Raw genomic sequence first — 22,149 nt, 5'->3', positions numbered from 1 at the left:
GAAATGGTGAAACTCCAAGAGGGCCTGACAAATACCTTCCCCCTCTTCCTGTTACTATTAAAACAGACATAAATCTCCTCACTCAGCCTTTGGAAACAAAATCAAATGCTTTTGATGATATGGATAAAAGAAATACTATAAAAAGGGACTAAGAGAGACAGGGTAAGGTCTGTCACACATAGTTCTGTGTAATGAATTCCTGAATTGAGTAAAATCAGACTCACTTCTTTGAATTAACTCACTATGAAACTGTGGCTTTTCATTAAGTTATCCATTTTGGGGAGTGCTGAACCAAATCTATCTACTTACAGCCTCTGAATCCCAACAATGTAGAAAATTAGTTTAAAAAGGCTGTTGCCTAAATTGTCACTATTAAGTCAATATTTAATATCTAGAATTATTTGTAAGTGATTAGAATAGTTCTAGCTGTAGACTTTTATAAATTACCATTCACTTGTTGTTTATTCTTAAATAGGAAAAACCTTCACAGATATTTAAAAAAAAAATAACCTTGGGTACATGCTATAAAATATACTGGTCCAAGGATCGAAATTACAAATCTAAATTTGAGAAGCGTGCAGATACATTACTACTGCACAGGAGTAAGCTGACCTCCATCTGCTGGCATTCAATTTTTTTTTAAACTAAAAAACTTTCAAACACTCTAAGATTTTACCGAACACATACAAAAGATTTTTGTAAAAAATTTCCTCTAATACTTTTTAAAGCAAATATACATTGAATTTTCCAGGCAATTTCTCATAAGAATTTTACATAATCAAAATATATATATATATGAATATGCCACAAACAGATGGAAGGACATAACACAGCCAAATTTCATTTTCAATGATAGCTAACTGGCAGGAACTATAGACTACTATCAGCACAGTGAAGATAGATGCAAGTAATAGAGGATGTGGGAGAGGTTTAAGTGCCACAAAGAAAGGATTAAAAACTATGGTGTCATAATGAGTGAAAGCATCAGGTGCTCAGGAAAGTACAACACCACACCAACACCCGGAGGCAGAACATGAATGCTGGGCTGGACACTGAATAGCGACCTTGTCAGAAGCGGAGAAGGTGGCGCCGACCCTCCGGGGGCAAGGTGGTGGGTAGAACACAGTGTTCTGACACTAGAGTGCTCGCTCGACCTTGAGCGAGCGGGATGTTTTCCCCTAAGGACTGGCTGATCAGTCGCTCTTAGGGCTGCGTATCCCCTTCTAGAAAGGCATGGTGGGAGAACCCTAAAACATTAGGGCCAAAAAAGATCTTCAGTCAGCAGGTTCACATTAAGTTTTATACCAACACATTCGTCCAAGGAAAACCAGGTTACTCTTACAAGGCAGCGACTTTAAAAACCAGAAGAAACCCATCATCATGCAATCACTGAAATGGAATTTAAAGGAAACTGACAAGTTATTGCAGATGTACACGCCATGTGGTTTTTAGAGGGCTAATCCAGATTCCTCCAATGTAATAAACCTCTTGTTAAGTTGTACAAGGACAGAGACTTCTGTCTCTTGTTTTTTACTGATCTGCATCTCTAGTGCCTGGAATACAGCTGTACAGAGAGCAAGAACTCAATACAGATACCTTGATTGAATGAATAAATATGATTACAGTAACAAATACAGCGATACTTCAAGCACTTGCCTTCAAGAAGAAATAGTGCTCTGTAGGACTCTGTGTATATTTTTACAATGTTTATAATTTTAATCAGCAATAGGAAGTTTATTCCAAGTAGGCTGCAAAAGGAAGATGTCTTCTGAGGTTAATTTAAGCAGACCAACAAATTAAAATGATACAACAGGATGGAGTATGTTTCATTACTGAACTGACTAAATACAAATGGCTGATGTATGGATAATAACATATCTTCGAAGATAAAAAAAAGTCTGAAAAGATATTTGTCCATATATTGACAGTTACCATAATACAGGGTTAAAAATTATTATGAAGCGAATTTATGGGATTAAGAATTAAAAACTGATATGTATCTTAAAACAGATACATGCTTTTGCCTTTTTTTTTTTTATCATTTTAGTATATATTTTAAATAAAATGAATGTTTAAAATACCCAGTATGGATTATTTTTTACAGTGACAGAAGCAAAGAAATAATACCTCATCCTTTTTGAAACAATGCTGTAAACCCACTTATCAAGTGATTTGAAGTGTGAGAGTAAAGAATACATATTGATCACCAGAAGTACATTAATTATTGAGTATTTTATTCAACTTGTATTCAGACTGATAATTTTTCTTTTAAATGAAATGATTTTCACAGCTATAATTATTTTAATTCAGGGTATCTCCTCTATTTCAGAACAATAAAATGGGAAAAAGTACAACCTAGAACTTTAACAAATGTGCATTTTTATCTTCTTGACCTATGGATTAATGCTTTATCAGGCCCTAATGCAAATCCCGAAACCTGGACTGTTGTCTCAATTTCCAAGTTAAAAGAAAAAAGAACTAACAATACATACTAAGACTGTTCATTCATTCTCAATTGACTTTTCACAAAACAACCCTATAGAATTAATTTATATGGGAAGGACTGCATGATCAAGTCCTTTCCATTGGTAAAGGAAGAGTTTTTATCTATTACTCTTTAAAAGCCATTATTATGAGAATAAACTTCAAGCCATCCTTGTTCAAAATAGACTTTCTTAGTGTGGTCTAAAAAGTGAATAATGGTTTTCACCCTAGCACTGAGAAATTTTATTTCAATTTCACTAAAATCTTACTTCATTCCTTAATACAATTCATAAGCACTAAAAGGACTACTTAAATGGGACTTGAAATATGAGTAATTTAGGTAGACCTTATATGGCACCAAACTGAATGGTAAAGATATAAAAAGCAATTTTGGAGACAAATAAATGGCTTTCTAGGTGAGTATTATACAGATTGAGACTCCATGACTTAGTGTTCCCATCTCCAAAGCTACAGGCTTGCAGGGTCTGAGAACAACTTGTATAGTGCTGAAGGTGCACTATTTAGCACTAGATCTGTTTTTTCTTTGACATGAACTAAAAGTCCCTCAATACAAAACAGTCCCTGCTGCCAGCCGAACTACAAGTATGAAAGCACAGACCAAAGGGGCAGCATCAAAAACCACTCTGCCTGAGGAAGAGAGAGGAGGGTAGCAGTACGTCTGAATTACAGGAGGGAAAACTGAGGAGAGTGAAAATGCGGAACTTTGAAAAGAGCAAGGTTTTGGAGATGAGAGATAACGGAACCAAGTGCAGTTCATTTCAGACTAGAGAAAAGGCGAATCAGTCAAGAAATTCTGAGGTACAGGAGTGAAATGTTGAGAATCCAGGCTGTCGAGCCTCGATGTTTCCAATGGAGTGGGATGTGCTAAGAACGTAAGGATGCAAGGATGGAAGAGATGAGGAACAACCATATTTACAGAATGGAACGGGGAGTGCATGGAGGATAAGTAAAATGACAGGAACAACTATTCTTTACTGAGCATCAATATGGAGCCAGGCACTGAATGTCTGTGCATATATGGACACGTGTGTACACATACATACACATGTATGTTCTTTTTTTGATATTCTTACAAGTCTGAGAAGTATCATTATTCATATTTTATAGACAGAAAAACAGGATCATAGAGTGACTTGTAAAAAGACAAAGAGCTAACGTGTGGTAAAGGCAGGATCCACACAGATCTACTGAGCACCAACAATTGCTCCCTGTGCTGCCCATTGAGACAGGATTTGTTTCCATATCACAAGATGGAAAAATGGCACATCCTTGCATATATTGTTAATCTTTTAAACAAAATCTAAATATATATCCATATATCAAACTGTTGGGCAAGATTTAACAGAATTGTCTCCTGAGAGTTTGTAGGTATAAAATGTATGGGAAATGGTATTTAATGAATACCTATTCCATTTTATAGATCTATAAATATCCCATAATTTTTTAAACAAAAAGTAAGGCTTCTAGAGCAAAATTCTAATTCAAACCTAAGCACGCCTGAAGCTAGTTCACCATCTCCAAATATGTATCTAAGTATTTACTACTGAGTCTAATCTATGCCCACTCTCTTCACCTAAGACTAGTGTTTTGACTTGAACTTAAGTAAAACACATTTCTCACCAAAATCTGAGGTTGTTAGTCAGACATATCTATTGCTGCAATAGTAAATTTCTTCTAATGCAGCTTAAAAATATAATTCTTTTTTTTTAATGGCTTGTTAAAAGATGGACATGCATGCGGTATTTAAGGTCAACTGTTCAAAATGGTTCCTCTTGTAATGGCCATTACGGGCCCACACATTCTCTTTCCAATAGCACCAGCACAACATAAAAGGCATGTCTGTTGGGAAGCTTTCCTTTCAGAATTGGTTAATTCTAAATACTAGTCCTGACAAAACATCCCCTAGATAGGTTGCGGATTATAGGTTCCACAAAAAGAAAAGTCACTAGAGTATAAAGGAGAAATGGTGCTAGCAGGTCATATAGCTGAATTCATATGAGCGTGAAGAGTCAGAATTTTACCAAGGAGCTCCCCGAGAGGATGAAAAGCACTGCTTTGAATGCTAGGCACAGAACTTGGACATGAGTTCTGCTTGTCTTCTGCCTGTACCTGGTCACCATATCTTTCAAAATATTTTCTTACAACATTATTCCCCATAAGGCCAAATTTGTTAAGGCCAACAAAGGGCCTTCAAAATGATAACCATTAAATAGCAAATTTTGCCAGAAGCCAAGGGGTGACTGTGTGGTATGAAACCTTTGAGTATGTTGTTAACTTCCCAAAGACCTTGAATCCGTGTCCAAAGCATTCATACTGTAACCTCAATTCACCTGTAGTTAGATGTCAACTCAAGGTATCTTCTAAAGAAATGAGAGCTAACATAAGCCTAGAAAATCCAGGCCAATTCTTCTTTTATAACTAGTTATTCAACAATTCATTTAAAAACCAGGCATATAATTTACACTCTAATACAAATCAATGGAGAGCTTTAACTATAATCAAACAAATCTACACACTTACAAGGTTTGTGTTTTCGATATTAAAACCTATTAGCAAAGTAAATAAAGCATGAGTAATATGAATATGGTCCTTAAGCAGCAAACATTTGAGACTGGAAATCAATCAAATTCTTGCTATTCATTTTGGAGGGATGGAGGATTTGTGTTTATCTACAGACAAGTTTCAGCACTGTAGAGGAAATGCCCAAATATTACTCATTTGTAGTTAAGCACCATCAGTTGATTCTAGAATCATCTAGCATTTTATAAAAACAGTATCTTATTGTCAAAAAGACTTGTTCTTTGATATATCCTAAATAAACCTCACATGGTAGTCACTCAACTAGTAACTGTTAAATGAATTAAAGCCTGAATGGAATAAAAAGAGTAAGACTTTGAGGAAAATTTTCAGTCATGTCAAAGTAATTGAAATTATGTCTGTCTTTGAGGCAGAGGGGCATGTGAATGATGGTTGATGATTAAAAACTTGTCTAAGGAACTTAAATCATTTATAATGCTAGTAAAGAAACTGCAGTTAACTGAGCTGATATTAAAGAATATGTAAGTGGAAACATAATCAATACATTACAGGCTATCTATCTATCTATCTGAAGTACTAGAACTTTGTTCTTCATTTCCCTTCTCAAAGCCTAGCTCTTTTGTAAAACTGAATTTCTATTCAACACTTTTTGAATTCTTTAAATCCTCGTTCTATTGTAAATTAGATTCCCTAAACAGTCAATATCTCCATAGATATTAGCTAGGAATAAGTTTTATCTTCTCTTTATCCACACCCATTCATGTAATTAATAGCTACTTATTTTTCTGATCTCAATTCAGAAGTAATATCTCCTGGGAAGCTTTCCTCTTTTGTTGTTCATTATTTTATTCCTTGAACTTAGCACATAGCTTGGCACATATCTTTTAAATGAATTATTGAACTGTCCAGAGTTTATCTCAATCAACGCTATTGCGACAGCCTAGTGGTGTCTTGCATCTGCCCTTCGATCTTTCAATCCACCTTACAAAATGTTATAGCTATCTATAATTTTGGAACTCAAAGCCAATCATCAGCTTCTCATGTCTCAAGCCCATGAATAGCTCATGGATGTATAAAACAGAAGCTGAAATTCTGTTAAATAGTCCACAAGGTCATGTGTAACATAACATCTAGGGATTTCTCCAGCTTTTAAGCCTCAGTGTTTTCTCATATTTCTTTCTTTTTCATGGAGTATTTTCTTCACATCTACTTTTATGTATCTGGATTTCGCTCAGGTGACACCTTTTACGAGGTATCTCCTTTCTGCACTCCACTCTTTTCCCCATGTTTTCACTGTATCTTGTGCATACCTTTATAGTAATAGCTATAAGACTTCAATGAATTCTTTCATTTACATTTGTGTCCCCCTGCATGTTCTCAATGCTTTTTTGGATGAATGAATAATATGTTAATGGGACATTAGGTGTTTTTTACAACTATGTAAAACAAAGTGTTAATATCTTACACCTAAAAATATTTAAAAAATTGTAAAGTTGTCTGAATTGCAAAGAAAGGTCAGTAATTCCTTTAATTTTTACATTAACTCAACAAATATCTTTTATATACAAGTAGAATCTTAGATCTATTTGCAGAAAAGATTTAAAAGATGACGTCGTACAGATAAATAACACTCAAAATAACTGCATATTTCAAGTATTATATTCATTGATAACAAATAATCTCAGAAACAAAACATTGATGTCCTAGCACAGATTTGGTCCTCTTTAGTGATCAGTGTGATCACTAAGAGAAATATACGAGATTTTCCTTAAACCCTACAGTTTAAGGGCCACCTTCAAATTACCCTTCTCTTGTTACTTGAGGTTATTCCTATATAGGAGATCTATTTACATGAATGTCTTTAAACATCACAGGCTGTGTTTAAAAACTGATCATGTAAAATGAGAGTTAAGGCACCCCTGAATTTATCAGCTGAAATAGAAGATGGCCACACAGCACAACACCAAGCCTACCTTTCTGCATCAGAGGCAGTGCCTTTCCTAGTCTGTTTTTGGATGCTAGATCTCTCAGACTTTCTGGAGTGCCTGTGGAATGAAATGTTAAAGAAATACAAAATATATGAGGAAAAAAGCTACAGTAATACCACACAATGATAAAAGCAATAGACACGAGAAATGACAACTATCTTACTTAGATGGTTTTGTCATTCAGTGCTTTTCAAAATAAAAACAAATGATAATAAATAAAAATCAGAAGTGGTGCTGGGTGGAAGACACAAGTTGCCCAACAGGAGACACAAGAAGCTAGGACTGCCTTCATCTAGACAGGTTTGTCTGCAGGAATGATTTAGTATGGACCCCTGCTGAGCAACTTGGCCTCTGCTAATGAGTAAACCAGTCCAGGGCAGCAATGTAGTGAGGATGGATGTGATGACAGCAGCGGTTCAGGTGCTGAAAGACTACAAAGGGGGCAAGTGCCCTCTGTGTTTACGAGTTGAAAGAGGGTGTGCGAGGGTTTGTCGTTTGTTATTCTTCCCCCACAAAATATGAGGAGGAGAAAAATACCACAGTGAAATATGCTTCACATAATCATTTTAAATCAAGTATTAAAATTATTTCCAAGGTTATTATAAATGTGCTTTTGTAACCATGGAGAATTTTAAAAAGCTAATTACAGATCACAAATCAAAGGATAAAGTTCTCAATTTACTCTATGTTCCAGAAGCATATACATATATATACTGAACATGTGGAACTTGAAATGTATTTTGCCAAAGAAATGTTTATATGGAGAGCTTACCTGCCTAAGCAGCAGCTTACATATTCTTATCTGACTTAAAATGTGTCTCGCCTACTATATATTTGAAATAAATATAAAATACTGTGGTCAAGAAACTAAAACTTATTTTAAAATATCCCATTGAAACCATCGAAAGTAACATGCATTTTAACCTTGATAATTGTATATTTTTCTCTCAATGGTTGATTCTTTACAATTTATGCTTATTTTTCTTTCCTGATATCCCTTCCTTCCAACAACAAAGAGACAACTGTCTGTCATTCCCTCCTAACGCCAGATAATCAAAGTGTCTCCTACATGCCAAGTCCTGCTGTCAGGCCCACTAGAAATACACGTCAAGGTATGAAGCCCACCTTCACAGGGTATACAGACTTCTGGGGCTGCTCCTGTCTCCCCCAGCTCTTTTGCTATTGCCAAAAGCTGGGTTCACCCTTGTTGCCCTTCCAATTCAGGGTTTCAGCTGTGTGTCCTTGGGCCTTCTGTTACCATGATGTCTCACTTCTGAGGGACGTAAAAAGGGTTGACGCAGAGGAGAGGAACATCTCTCGCTTACCACTTTCCTTGAATTGTTGGAAAAGAGGATATATTGAATTCTAGGCCAGGTACTGAGGGAGGCACTGACTTACTAACTTCATGACAATCCTTTCAGGTTATCACCTTTAATTCAAAGATGAGGAAACAGGCTCTGGACAAGGCACCCCGTCAGTAAGAAGCAGAGCTGGGATAAGAAAGTAAGTATGTCTGGCTCCTAACCTGTTTCTCTCATGTACTGTCAGCAGAGAGAAGGGATGGAGTCAGTTCTGATGTATGCCCTTGAGGTTGCACCCTTGCTCAAGAAGGGAAGAAACTATGAACTATGGGGTAGGCCTTGGAAAGTACTAAGAGACAGTGTCTCATATTAAAGGAATATCTCTGATATTCTTATTTACTTTGTTGATCCTGTGATGAGGAGAGGGCACTGTAGTGTGTCGAAGAGTAGAGAAGTACATTGCACATGCCTGAAATCGATGGGAGAGCTCCTAAAGCAAATGGAAGGAAGGCATATGCATAGCAGGAGGAGTTGCTGGAGGCCCACTAGGCATCTGAGCTCAAAATAAAAATACACTATTATGGGAAATTGATGCTTTGTCCCAAGAGGGCTCAGAGACTGGGAGGACAAATGTTCCTTTTCTCATATTCAGCAGAACGAGAGCAGAGTTTTAGGCCAATTCATGAAACTCCCTGTCATAAAGGTTTTCACTCATTTATTCATTCAACAAATATTCATTGAACATGTATATATATATATATATGCCAGACTGTTCTAGGTGCTTGGCATATGTCTGTGGGGAAAAAAAAGATTTCTGCCTTTAAGCAATTGACATTTTATCTGTAGGAGATGAACAATACACAGCAACAACAAAAAGCCCTCAACAGGTAAATTATATAGTATAATCAAAGGTGAAATATGCTAGCAACAACAAAAAGTACACCAGTCCAGGAGGATCAGAAATGTGTGTGAGGGTGGGGTTTGGGGGCAGACGCAGATTGCCATTTTCAGTAGGATGATCAGGGAAGGATTCACCGAATAGGCGACATCAGGTGAGGAGGGAGTCAGCCACCTATGCATCTCATGGAAAATGTATCTCAGGAAAATGAAACAGCAAGTGCAGAGGCCCTAAGGCAGGTGTGTGCCTGGTATGTTCAAGCAGAGTAAGGAGACCGGAAAGGGAAGTGCTGAGAGGGAAGAGTCAGATGACAAGTTTGGTGATGGGGGAGGGGGGGTGGTGACAGACATGTAGAGTCCTGTAGACTCTTGTACAAACTTTCTAGGACTGCACAACAAAAGGGTTTATGGACATCTTGTAGAACTTGTGTGCTTTTGTTTCTATCCCTACTAATTTCTATTAATCTTTCTAGATTCAATTGAGATTTTACCTCTGTAAAACTTTCAACCCTCTCTCCTCTTCTCATCCCTCCAATATAATACACTCATATGCTAGACTGATTATCACAAGAATCCATAACGAGGGTGATGACAAAGATGACGTCAATCCCAACAGTACCTGACATTCACTGAGAGCTTGCTGTGCGCTTGCAGGATCGCTTTACCTGCACTAACTCATCTAATCTCACCAATCTCAGGAGGTGGGTACTACTTTTTTATGCCTTATAAAAACAAAAAGATTGAGGCTTAGAGAGAGTCAACAATTTACTCTAATTCACAAAGTCATTACAGTTGAAACCATGAGGTGAAAGAAGACTCCACAATCTCAACAGCGGGGAACACTGGCATCGGAAGCAGAAATTCTAGATGCTGGAGCACAACAGTTCAAAGCATGGACTGTGGACTCAGCCTGTCTGGGTTTAACTACCTGTTTCTGTCTAGCGGGGTGATTTTAGTCAAGTTACTTAACCACTCTGTGCTTCGGTTTTGGGTTTTTTGTTCTGACCTGTGAAGTGGAGAGAATAACACCCCATCACAAGTTTGCCAATTCTATTTCAGTATCGCTCAGTATTTGTGTTATAGTTTTTGTGACATTACTGAGAACAAGGGTTTGTAGTGGTTTTGGCATCACTCAGAACTAGCTGGCGGTAAGTGTTATGAAAGTATTATTTAAATGGATAATAACACATGTTTGTTTCTTAAAGGTAAAGGCTTTTATTCATCTATAGCAGCACCAAGCTCAGTCAGTGCTCCATAACTGGATGACAACAATTTATGCAGAAGTTCATACATCTAAATTTTTATTTCTGTTTTTAACCCTCTTGTTAAGAATGACCTCTTTTTTTCTCTACAAATGCTATAGAAACTTGCTTTTATTGAAGATTCATCTAAAGATTTCTACAAAGGATAGGTCTTTAAAATACTTTTTAACCACTTAAAAGGATCTTCAAATTGAGTTAAAATTAAATACACTCAATTGTAATAATTCAGTGTAAAGCAAGAATACAGAACAGAAAATTCTAATGTCTTTTCCACTCCAAATCCTAAGTTATAGCTATGAATATACATTTTAAATACAGCTGTTTCTTAGAATAGAAGCTTGTGGTATGTGAAATAGGAAAGATTAGAACAATCAACCTATATTTATGCACTACTATACTATTGAAACTACTGATCATATGATCATAAAATGGATCATAGTGAAATGAACTACATTCTACCTTACATTACTCTAAGTTCCTTGTGATCAGGAATGGCGTCTGTCTGAGTTATCACTGTAACATCAACTCCTAGCACATGGTAGCTGCTCATAAGTACTTATTAAATGCATGGTTAAAAAAGTAATTATTTTGAGTATTATCGTGTAATTTGAGGGTTTAAAAAATTACAATAAGTGAAAAACTAACTAGGGTTATAAAATTCACTTTACATCAAATCAAGTAAATTTAGAAATAGCATTTTTCACTGTTTTCCGGGCTTCAGTAAAATATCAAATATCATAAATTAAAAAATGGCATTTGGTTATTGCCTTTTGCATCACGAAGTGTCAGTCATTATTAGCCCAATATATGCTTATCATGTTGCAACAAGGCAGCATAGACACAATTTTATTCTTAAAGGGACACGAGAAATCAGCCAGCCCACCTACAACTACCTAAATTTACAGATGAGGAAACAGACTCCCATAAGGTTTAAGTGGCTTATCCAAGGTAATAGGGGCCTTAATTAGTTGGTGAGGACACCACCATCATGTCCTCATGTCCTTAGGTTCTCTGCCCATTCTGCCATCCAGTGACTTGAATGATTTGACGTTTATTGGAGGGACGCCTAGAGAGAAGTGAACAAAACAGAATTATAGTGTTTCCGTTATGTCTTACTTCTTTTGGGTTTTAACATGTTTTGTTCTATTAAAAATCTTTATCATTTTACTATTCATAAAGAATGTTTCTTTGGTCTAGACATGCACGAATCAGAAATACTGAGCTTTCTCTTCACTTCACAACTTAATAGTTGTATGGTTTTGGCCTTATGATCCTTAGTTCACAGGGCACAAATGGAATTCTTTAAAAGTTATAAAGCTACATTCAAATGGAGGTATAACAATTATTTTATTATTAAATCAAAGCAAGAGTAATAATCAGAGAAGTGGGGGTGTTCTTAATTAAATCTATTTTTTGGAAGCTCCATTTTTAATTATTGTTCTCTCTATTAATTTAAATGTGAAGATTCATAAAATGTACTAATGAAGAGAGGTAATTGTTAAAATCTATTTCTGTGCTAATTTCCTTTCCTCTTCAGTAACTAAATTCAATTGGAGCAATTCCCTGAAGACACTGGTAAATACAGCTTTTCTGAAGGTATTACAATTCTATTAAAGTCTAAAATTAATATGTTAATAAAATAGTAGTATTACTTAAGCTATTTTATTTTAAAGATTTATTTTTTTATTTGAGAGACAGAGACAGCGCACGTGTGGAGGGGGAGGAGCCAAGAGAGGGAGAGAGTCTTAAGCACACTCGGGTGCTGGGGCGGGGAGCCCAACGTGGGGCTCCATTTCACGATCCTGAGATCACAAACTGAACCAAGAGTCAGACGCTTAACTGCAGCATCCAGGCGCCCTTATTTAAGGTATTTTATAATAAAATGAAAATACAATATGTTCTGTTGTGAGGAAAACTTAACAAAAATCTACCATGTTTTAATTTAATTAGAATTAACACTGATATTCATATAAGAAAATATCTGTATATATGCTGGCTAACTACCTAGACGGCTTAATGTGGAATGCAAATCTCTATCATCTTGTCTCTTCATAAGTTTAGGAAGAAAACATTATATTTGAATAGAATCTACCTAAGCAAGAAATGTTCATATGCAGTGAAGATGGCTACATGCAATTATGATGGATGTACCCTTTTGTACAGCATTGATATTTATGTATCTGACTATAGCCATTAAACAGACTTAAGTATTTTAGTGGATGAGTATATTTCACTCATCCAAATAAAGAACATTTCTGAAAAGCACAGACAACAAAAGATGCTATCAAGCAAATAAAAATGGTAAGTAACATACTGAATTTATAAATGTTCTACGTTAACTGTGCATCACTCTGGCAATTGCCATGAACTCTGAAAGTAAAAAAGTAGGTGACCTCTTTATTCCAGAAATATTTTTAATGGAGAAAGAATATTCATTTAGTTTGAATCAAAGGAAATCACTTGACACTTTTGGTCAGAGATTCTAATAGGCAAGTAGCTGCTACTAAGCAACAAGTGTGGGAAACTATACAAACATGATCATTTACAAAAGAAATACGACCTACTTTAGTGACTCAGGGATAAATCTTTAACACAGTGCGATGCTTTACTTGTTCCAATAATTTACTTGTTGCCAATAATGTAAAGTCCTGGAAAATAGGGTTATTTTCATCAAATATTTTTAGTATTTTTTTAAGTCACACACCTTAAAGATGTCATGTATAATGACGCAAAAATATTCTCAATCACACATTGGAGTTTGTAACTTCTAGCTAATGAAGTGTTAAGATACATCTCAAAAATTACCAAATAAGAAATAATGCATTTTCCTGAAAAAGAATTTATGCCAAGAATAGTTTAAAGTAGATTTAGATAACAATTATGATTATTTATACTAGCCTTTCACATTAAAAGTGATTGCTTCAACTTGTGAGCACTAAACTCAGAACCTTGATGCTGCAGGGATATATTAAAAGACATTTTTTCTAACTTGAACACAAAAATTTTGATTAATTTGAAGTCACAAGAAGATGCAAATTTTATTAAATTCAAAAACAATTATGTATACACAGATTCATAAAAGTTACTTTTTACATATTAAAATAATGCCATTTACAGAGGTATTTTGGTTTTGGAATGATTATGTTTTAAAATGTCTTCACACTTTTAGTAATAAAACTGCAGGGAAATTTTCCCAACAATTTTAAAGTCGGACTTATTCCCTGGGGTTCTAAATTTATATATTTTTTTCCTCATTGTTTGTTTTAAATATTCTACAACTTCTAGGAAATCTTTCTAGATCTAGAAAAACCTGCTTCCATGTTAATTTCAAATAAATCAAATACAACTTGAGATGACATCAAGATTGTTTGAAACTGAAATTAAATTGTGGGAAAATGGTATGTTAAAAATTGTGTGTGTGTGTGCATGTGCACACGTAACCACATGTATTTTCAAGCTGTAAGAAATAAGGGGGCAACTAAATGCTTTCCAACTTACTGGAGAACTGTCTTAAGCAAAATTTTTTGTATTGCTGTTATTTTCAAAATAATCAAATATGACCTTGATTCAAGACATCCAAAGGCTGATTATATATACTGTCACTGATTTTAGAATATTTTCCAAGTACTAGGGCAAAATTCAAATGATGCCCAAATCATCATGAGCATTCACTATCTCCAAATCTGATGCTATCTTCCCTTCATTTGGAAATTGGTAGAAACTGATGAATAATTAGATAAAGCTGATAAGAAGTAAAATGCAAGTATTAAGTTTTGCCAAGTGGCTGACATGGCTGCCTATGAATTTAGCATCTGTTGATTTAGCTATTTCTCTATCATATTTATGGGCACATATTATTCCTATATTTTAGTAAAAGTTTATTGTAAATAACTTTCTGTTCCCTATAGTAATAAATCATAGTATCAAGCCATTTAAAATATATGTCTTTTGGTTGAACATAGATCTTATTTACAAATAAGTCATAATAAATGTATATTCAGAATTATGTATTAGTAAAAGTTTCCTTAGTGATCTTATCTAAAATGACCATTTCTGCTCCTAAAATTTACCCATAAAGTTATATATACAATCTACTAAATCAAATAACATAATTAATTCATATGTCATTAAATGACAACTAATTTTCAACTAATTTCCATCTTGTGTATATAAAAACTGAAATTATTATTTGGACTTCCATTTTGCTTAATTTGTGTCTTGATATATTACACATATATTCATTTTAAAGACCATTATATTTAATTGTCTTGTACTCAAATAGTCATTCCATGAGATGAAATTCATTGACTCATTTGTTTGCAATAAATTCAAAGGCTTTCTAGAATTGTGTTTTATAAAAGGAAATTCTAAGTTCCTTGATGGCCAGAACCTTGCTTTTCTTAAACAATGTGGTGTCTCCAGCCATAATAAGAGTGCATATCACAGGGCACAATAAATATTTGTGGATGAATGAGTAGCAATGCGGATGCATGTTTTTATTTAATTTATATGATTACTTCATATTCTGATTTGAAAATACTTTAAATTTAGAATAATTTTTAGATTGGAGATTTTACTACTAATTGTTCTACTCTCCAGAATTCTATCCCAGAAACCAGAAGGAATTAGTTTTAAATTTCAAATACGCAAGTCATCTTAAAAGGTAAATTTCTTAAAGATTAAAAACTGATAAAATATTCTTAAAGTCTTTATAAATTACTAGCTTGTGGCCTTTTCCAACATTGGTAAAATGACTTAATTTTCTCTGAGTGACAAGGCTTAGTTTTTCTTCCAAATTGAAATCCCGAAGTTATCTTGACTATTTACAGATACCAAAAAAAAAAAAAAATTTTTATCACTCTTAACCAAGAGTGCAATTACTCTGCTGTCTATATCCACACATATTGGAAATGAACAAAAGGAACATTTTGTAAATGTTTTACTAGTTGTTCTGTTTCTGAGCTACCAACTATACTTCTCTACTTAATCAATATTACCAATATGCTGACTGAATCTCTGCTTAAACTAGAAGAGAAGCACCCCAAACATCCGGTAACTTTTTATGACCAGTCAGAAAAAGATATTTAAAGCCAACGACTATATATAAGAAGCATGGTAGAACAGGAGAACTGGGTTAGCTATGCCTGTGAGAAGGATAACACAGCATTTCTGACACTGTCAGCATGAGGCACGTTCAAAGGACTGATGCTATTTTTAAAGACCTACCTTGTAGACTGACACTAGCCCTCAACAATATTTGGTTTAAAGACACCATATTCATACAATATATAAGAACCAGTTATTTTACTTCCAATCAGACATTTTTAATGTTCCTCCAAACCTAAACTTCATTATTAACAAGTTTATGTAGTAAAACAAAAACAAAAACAAAAACAAGACAACTGAGATTAAACCATCAGCCAATATAACAAAGAAAAGTCTTCCGTGACAGATTTTAATATATTTTAAAACACTTGAAAATTTTTATTTATTCATGTTTAAACAAAAGCAATATTTAAATATGTTTCTAGAAAATCAAAACACTGAAACAAATGCTCATTTAAAACAGAACTTTTCCACTGGATCTGACTTTACTGTGTTCATAAACTATGCCATCTGCATGTGCCACCCTCATTTCAGTAACACGCTGAGGCGCTTTATTAGAAGTGGGATGCATTTAGTGATGGAATCACAACATATCTGGTCTGGCTCCTGAAAAGAAGCACATAATAACCAACATTTCTCTTGGTTATCCTTCACTTGGTGGCCTATCAGCCTGCTGAAGCCACTTGTCTGTGAGGAGGAGTTGGCTAGTACCTGTCATTCTCCGGAGATGCATGCTGGATTTGAATCCTGGGGCTAGGAGGTCGTCTCCTATCTAGGGAGGGGGACCATCTACCCCTGTTTGCCCAATGAACAAGACAGGAAAAAACAGGACATTTAGTAACTCCTAAAATAAAAGAATATATGGAACAATAGGACTGGAAAAGCACCCCAAAAAGGCAAAGTGTAGATTCTTTACTCCATAATTTACTCTTGATTTTGATAAGCCTTGGACAGATAAATTATAATTTTGTAAGAAAATAAATCTTGTCCCCCTGTAAGTGAATAGAGAAACAATTTACTTGGGAAGATGTTTGAAATCTATTGTGTGTAATTTTGTTCCTTTAAAATGTGCTTGTGTGTGTATACATATCTACACACACACACACACACACACACACACAACTTTAAGTTAAAAAGATGCACCCTTAAGAACTTGGCTTATGTTTGAATAAAATAGGTTTAAGAAGTTACCAATGCTTATTTGATACTAGGCATCGGAATTAGTGGCAAAGATGAGGTGTGTGAATTTAATGCAAAGCAGAAACACAGTTGTTTTCTATTTCTGTGTTTACAATAATACTTTTTTTGTGATTAACAGTTAAATGAAAGTTTGACTCTTAGTTCATTCTTTTGTTAGACGATCTTGAGATTCTGTGTATAACCACAAATTACAAACACCTAGTTGAAAACTGACAAGAGGCAATAAAGGACTGAACAGGCCAGATTTGGAAATTTTTACATCTTAGATATGAACACTTTGAACAGGTAATTCCTTTGGATATTGGCTTCCTTGTATGCAACAAGGGATAACTGAATGGTCTCTAAGGACTCATATAGCTATAAGAGTTTATAATTATCCAGACTAGTCCTAATGTTTCAAAAAAACAAAAGCCATCTTCTTTGCCGTTTCACTTAGCTGACTGGATTTATTATTTGGACAAAAAGCAGCAAAGGGCTGTCAACATGTGACCAGGCTATCTGAGATCAGCAGGTACTCGATTCTGAGAGCCCCTTGGAAGTCTGTGCTTCATCAGTCAGCATTAGAAAGACAAACTTGCCTTGATTCAAGAAGGGCTTAAGGAAGCTGTGAAGAGATAAAGGTATCAAAAGCAGAATTTGGGGAGAAAACCGTGTGACATGTACTCTTCTATGTGTTACATATTTGTGAAATTAAAAATACTTTGCATTAATTTTTAAGTTACCTAATAATTTTAGATTATTTAAATAGCTGGTCAGTCCAATCTGAATGCTTTAAAATGTATTTCACTTTACTGGCCTTTGTTCTGCAGGGACAATAAAGAAAAAATATTTCTAAAATAATCGGAAACAATCACAACCACAGGATCTTCTACATTAACGTGTGCTCAGTCATGTTAAAACTGATGGTGTTGGAAGTGTTTACAGTATGTGAAAACACAAAAATACAGTTAATGTGTTTTTTTGTAAAGTAGTAAGTCATGTTAATTTGACAGGATCATGAATAACCTTGCTTCTTGAGGCAAAATTCCAGTCCTTGTGTTTATTTAAACAAAAAAGTAAAGTAAAAAGTAAAATGCTATAGTTATGAAACATGCAGTGAAAGCTACGAAAGGGAAAGGTGTACATTTGGGAACAGGCAACTGTGAATGCAAGTTATTAAAAAGTAACTTTTGAAGAAATACGTAGCATAATACATGTATTATCTGTATACTCAAAGTCCTTCTTAATATGCTGATATACGGTACCAATATAAGAAATCCATTTGCTTTTCCCTCATATATTTAATATGGGAGCAAGATCAATTTACACTCAATTTTTGTCCAAAGACTAGATATTACTTAAGTTTGAATATAACACATTTGGGAGTTTCTAATATACTAGTACATTTTATATGCTTTTAAATTATGTGCAACGTCCTTCTCTCCTATGACACAGAAGAAAAGGCCAACGTTGGACTTTTTATCCCCTTGTTATTGAGCCAAACACACAGGGTTCAGCTTCCATTCTCATCTTGGAAGCTAGCATGGCAGGCTATGTTGGAGTTATTAATCATGAAGTTGAATCAGCTCCTTCTTGATTTCTCTTTCCCAAATACCCTGCCTAGAAATTTCTGGTTAGTTACACTATTAGTATTTCTTTTTTTTTTTTTTAAAGATTTTATTTATTTATTTGACAGAGAGAGACACAGCGAGAGAGGGAACACAAGCAGGGGGAGTGGGAGAGGGAGAAGCAGGCTCCCCGCAGAGCAGGGAGCCCGATGCGGGACTCGATCCCAGGACCCTGGGATCATGACCTGAGCTGAAGGCAGTCGCTTAACCAACTGAGCCACCCAGGCGCCCCACTATTAGTATTTCAATATCAGGTATCTCATACTCATTAATTAAGATCCTCTCTTTGTTAAAACCCCTCCCTTTCTCTGTGATCACAGCAGCAGAAGAAAGGTCACTCTGATGGTTAAAGGGTTGAATTAACAGGCTTTGAGCTCCCTGCATAAGGAACTACAGTGGGTTTTTTTTGTTGTTTAGTTTTGACAGTTACAGAAAAAGTAATTAATATATATTTGTGGATGTCCAAGTAGATAATAAGTTATTACAGGTGAGAAGTAATGAGAACGTTAATGAAGAGATTAACAGTGGTGAGGGGATCCACTGATGAGATATAAAGGAATTAGAACTGACAGGTCTTGGTAAGCAATTAAATGGTTCTTATGTCATGTCTTTTCCCCCCAGCACTGATACACTGTAAAACAAATGTTTGTGTGTTTAAGTGTGCAATTAATATTTACACTTGCTTATGTGCACCCTTCAATGGCGCATATCTCTTGGCAGAACATGGCTAAGCAGTTCAATTTTCTAAAAGAGAAATTATATGGAAATGTAAACCATTCACTCCATAAATAGCACAAGTAAGAAATATTTGTGAACTACTCTATTAGAAACTAAATCTGAACAAAAGAGACAACTGATCATATAGTATGTATTTTTATTGTCTAATCCCACTATTCATTTTAGTCCGTTAAAAAATGGGTGATGGGCATTAAGGAGGGCACTTGTGATGAGGACTGGGTGTTATATGTAAGTGGTGAATCACTAAATTCTACTTCTGAAACTAATATTACACTGTATGTGAACTAACTGGAATTTAAATAAAAACTTGAAACAAAAAAATAAATTAATAAGTAAAAAAGAAAAAAAATTCCCAATATTGTTTTAAAGTAAAATTAATATAGATACTTACACTTTGAAACAAAGTTTCTTTCTTTTAATTCAATTTACATTTGTTAAGTTTTAGGTAGGTACCTCCTTTCCTTTAGTCCTCATGTTTCCATACAGAGGGAAATTCATTCAAGCAATGCTCCTGGTCTCTTTCTACCCTTTGCCTCATTCTACCCCAGGATAGGAGGACTGGCTTATTATTTTTATTTTAAAGACTTTATTTATTTATTAGAGAGAGAGAGAACGTGCACAAGCAGGGGGAGAGGCAGAGGCAAAGGGAGAAGCAGGCTCCTCGCTGAGCAGGGAGCCCCACGTGGGGCTCGATCCCAGGACCCCGGGATCATGACCTGAGCCTGATGCTCAACAACTGAGCCACCCAGGCGCCCCAGGAGAACTGGCTTATAAGATCAGTGGCTGTGTTGAACGACCAGGCACAGGTGACTCAGTCCTTTCTGGATTACCCCTTCCAAATCAAGCTACCTGTAAACAGCAGATGATATGGGACGTAGCGTTGTAAGATGTGAGGCCTGGGACTGAACCTGTCTTGTGGTTCAGTGAATCTGACTGATTCTGGGGTGAATTATTAGCAAAGCCTGTAGACCTAAAGTCACAGCTTCTAAACTTGTCCATTGTATTTATGGTGATAATTAGATCTCCCATCTTCTAGTTCCTGGGTCTAGCTCACAATTAGACTGAAATTTAGGAATAGAAAATAGGGAGTATTTTTTAAGCCCCCAAATCTCCAAATTGAACATTTATTAAGTAAAAAATAATAACGCTATCACAAGAGATAGCAAGGACAAATAAGATATGATCCCTATCCTCCAGGAATAAAATATAGCAGAAAAACACACTACTAAGTAAAATATAATGTTTTAATAAAAATATATAATATTTTGTGGGCCCAGAAAAGTGAGTAATTCTGACTGGCAAAAGGTATTGGGGGGTGGGTAACATAAAAAGGTTTTATAAAAGCTATGGTTATCTGACCTGCATTTTTGAAGAATCAGTTAAAATTTTTAAGCAGACACCAAGGAAAGATGGTATTTTAATTTTAATGGAAAGAAAACTTGAGACAAAAAGGAATCAAAACTATTAATAAAGCTTATGAAATAATTTAGGGGGCAAGAGTAACAAGGGAAGGGCTATAACATAATTCAATATAATCAAGGTAAGGGATCTGCTCGGGAGATTCTCAAAAGAGTAGGAAAAATGTTTCCAGATAACGTGCCTGGTTATATGTCAAAGCCATCTAATAAAAGCAACATTTAGGAAAAGAAAGTATTTTGCTATAAAAGGATGTAAGGGGAGATAATGAATTTAATTCAAACATTTTGATGTACACAAATGGCTATCATTTAGAAATTCAGACCTAGTGCTCAAGGAAAAGTTCTGGCCTGGTCAATTACATTGGAGCATTGCCTTCATGTATTAGAATGGAAATTTTTGATAGAAATACAATTTCAGGGGTAGAATGGGTGGGGCAAAGGGAAACTGAAGATGGAGCTAGGAAAAATACCTATCTTTGTGGGGTGGGATAGGAAGAAAGGCCTGCAAGAGGCGACTGTGTCCTGAGTCATTAGAAAATTTGTAGATGGTACCAAATAGAGGAGAGGTTCAAGTGACAGGGTGGTTAAGGCAAAATGTTTCAAGACGCCGCTGGACAATTAGGGAGCCAATGTAGTTCAGAGAGGAATTTCGGCACAGTGGTAGAGCCATGGTAAGGAGCGGAAGTCAAATTTCAGAATTTACGAGGAGGTAAAAACGAGGCTGTGAGTATAGACTACCCTTTCATGAACCTTCAATAAGGCTATGATTTCTATGAAAGGTCAAAGAAGAAGATAAAACATCCAAGAAAAGTAACTCTTCTCCAGTGGCTCTAAAAATAAATGTTTCTGAACATTTAAGTAATAATTTGTTTTAAAACCTGGGAATGAAAAGGTGAATGGCAGGCCTGTAACTTACTCCTTCCCAAACAGGGAACTGGGGGGGAGGGGGCGCGGGGCGGGAATGAATGACCTGAAGCAGACCTGAATAAAAAGGGAGGAAAAGTGGATCAGCCTTGACAGACGTCCTCGTAAACATTCAGTGGTATTTGCGAGTGAAAACATAAAGGAGAGTCCTCTATTAGACATCTTGAGTAGGAAATAATTAGTCTTTCTAGAACTTTTATTGCAAATAAACCCCAAATTTCTTGATTTATGAAGCATGACTAGATGGAGTAATGGGCTAATCCATACTTATTTTTGTTATTTGTGTAATCAACAGAATATATAATGAAGGCATTCAAAAATGGAAATAGCTTCCTTTGCAAACAGTGCTTCTCCAAGCATGATTTAACCTGGGCCAAACCACCCTAATAAGAGATAAAAAAATGGATCTTGTGATTTGGGACTCCTTGAAGAAAAGAATATGTCATCTGTGCCTGATGCTTCTTTATCTTTGAATCATTATTGAACTATGGTGTTGGATACTGAGTCTGCTTTGACAATTTCATCCTTTGCATTGACACAAAACTTCATTTGTTTTAAAAGTTAGTGAAGATACTTCAAAAAAGGGCATTGAGTTGGTATAAGAGCATATAAATGTTCATCAAAATGGTTCAGAATCAGCAAATTATTTAACTTTTATAGTTCAT

The 22,149-nt window shown here is 35.3% G+C and overlaps 1 protein-coding gene across 1 annotated transcript in view; it reads right to left on the bottom strand.

Moving 5' to 3' along the window:
* Window positions 1–22,149, bottom strand: part of RIMS1 (regulating synaptic membrane exocytosis 1) — a 492,165-nt gene that overhangs the window by 115,987 nt on the left and 354,029 nt on the right. The window contains exons 20-21 of the mRNA XM_045867077.3: window positions 16,309–16,392; window positions 7,017–7,088 (exon numbers count right to left, since the gene is read on the bottom strand). Coding sequence (XP_045723033.2) covers window positions 7,017–7,088; window positions 16,309–16,392 — 156 coding nt within the window. The remainder of the gene's footprint in view (window positions 1–7,016; window positions 7,089–16,308; window positions 16,393–22,149) is intronic.

This window comes from Mirounga angustirostris, unplaced genomic scaffold (genome assembly GCF_029215605.1).
Source record: "Mirounga angustirostris isolate CCGP_5_RB_7025 unplaced genomic scaffold, mMirAng1.0.hap1 SCAF_8, whole genome shotgun sequence".
Taxonomy (NCBI): Eukaryota; Metazoa; Chordata; class Mammalia; order Carnivora; family Phocidae; genus Mirounga; species Mirounga angustirostris.
The sequence above is the reverse complement of the archived record's forward strand: the minus strand, read 5'-3'. Positions and strand labels throughout refer to the sequence as shown.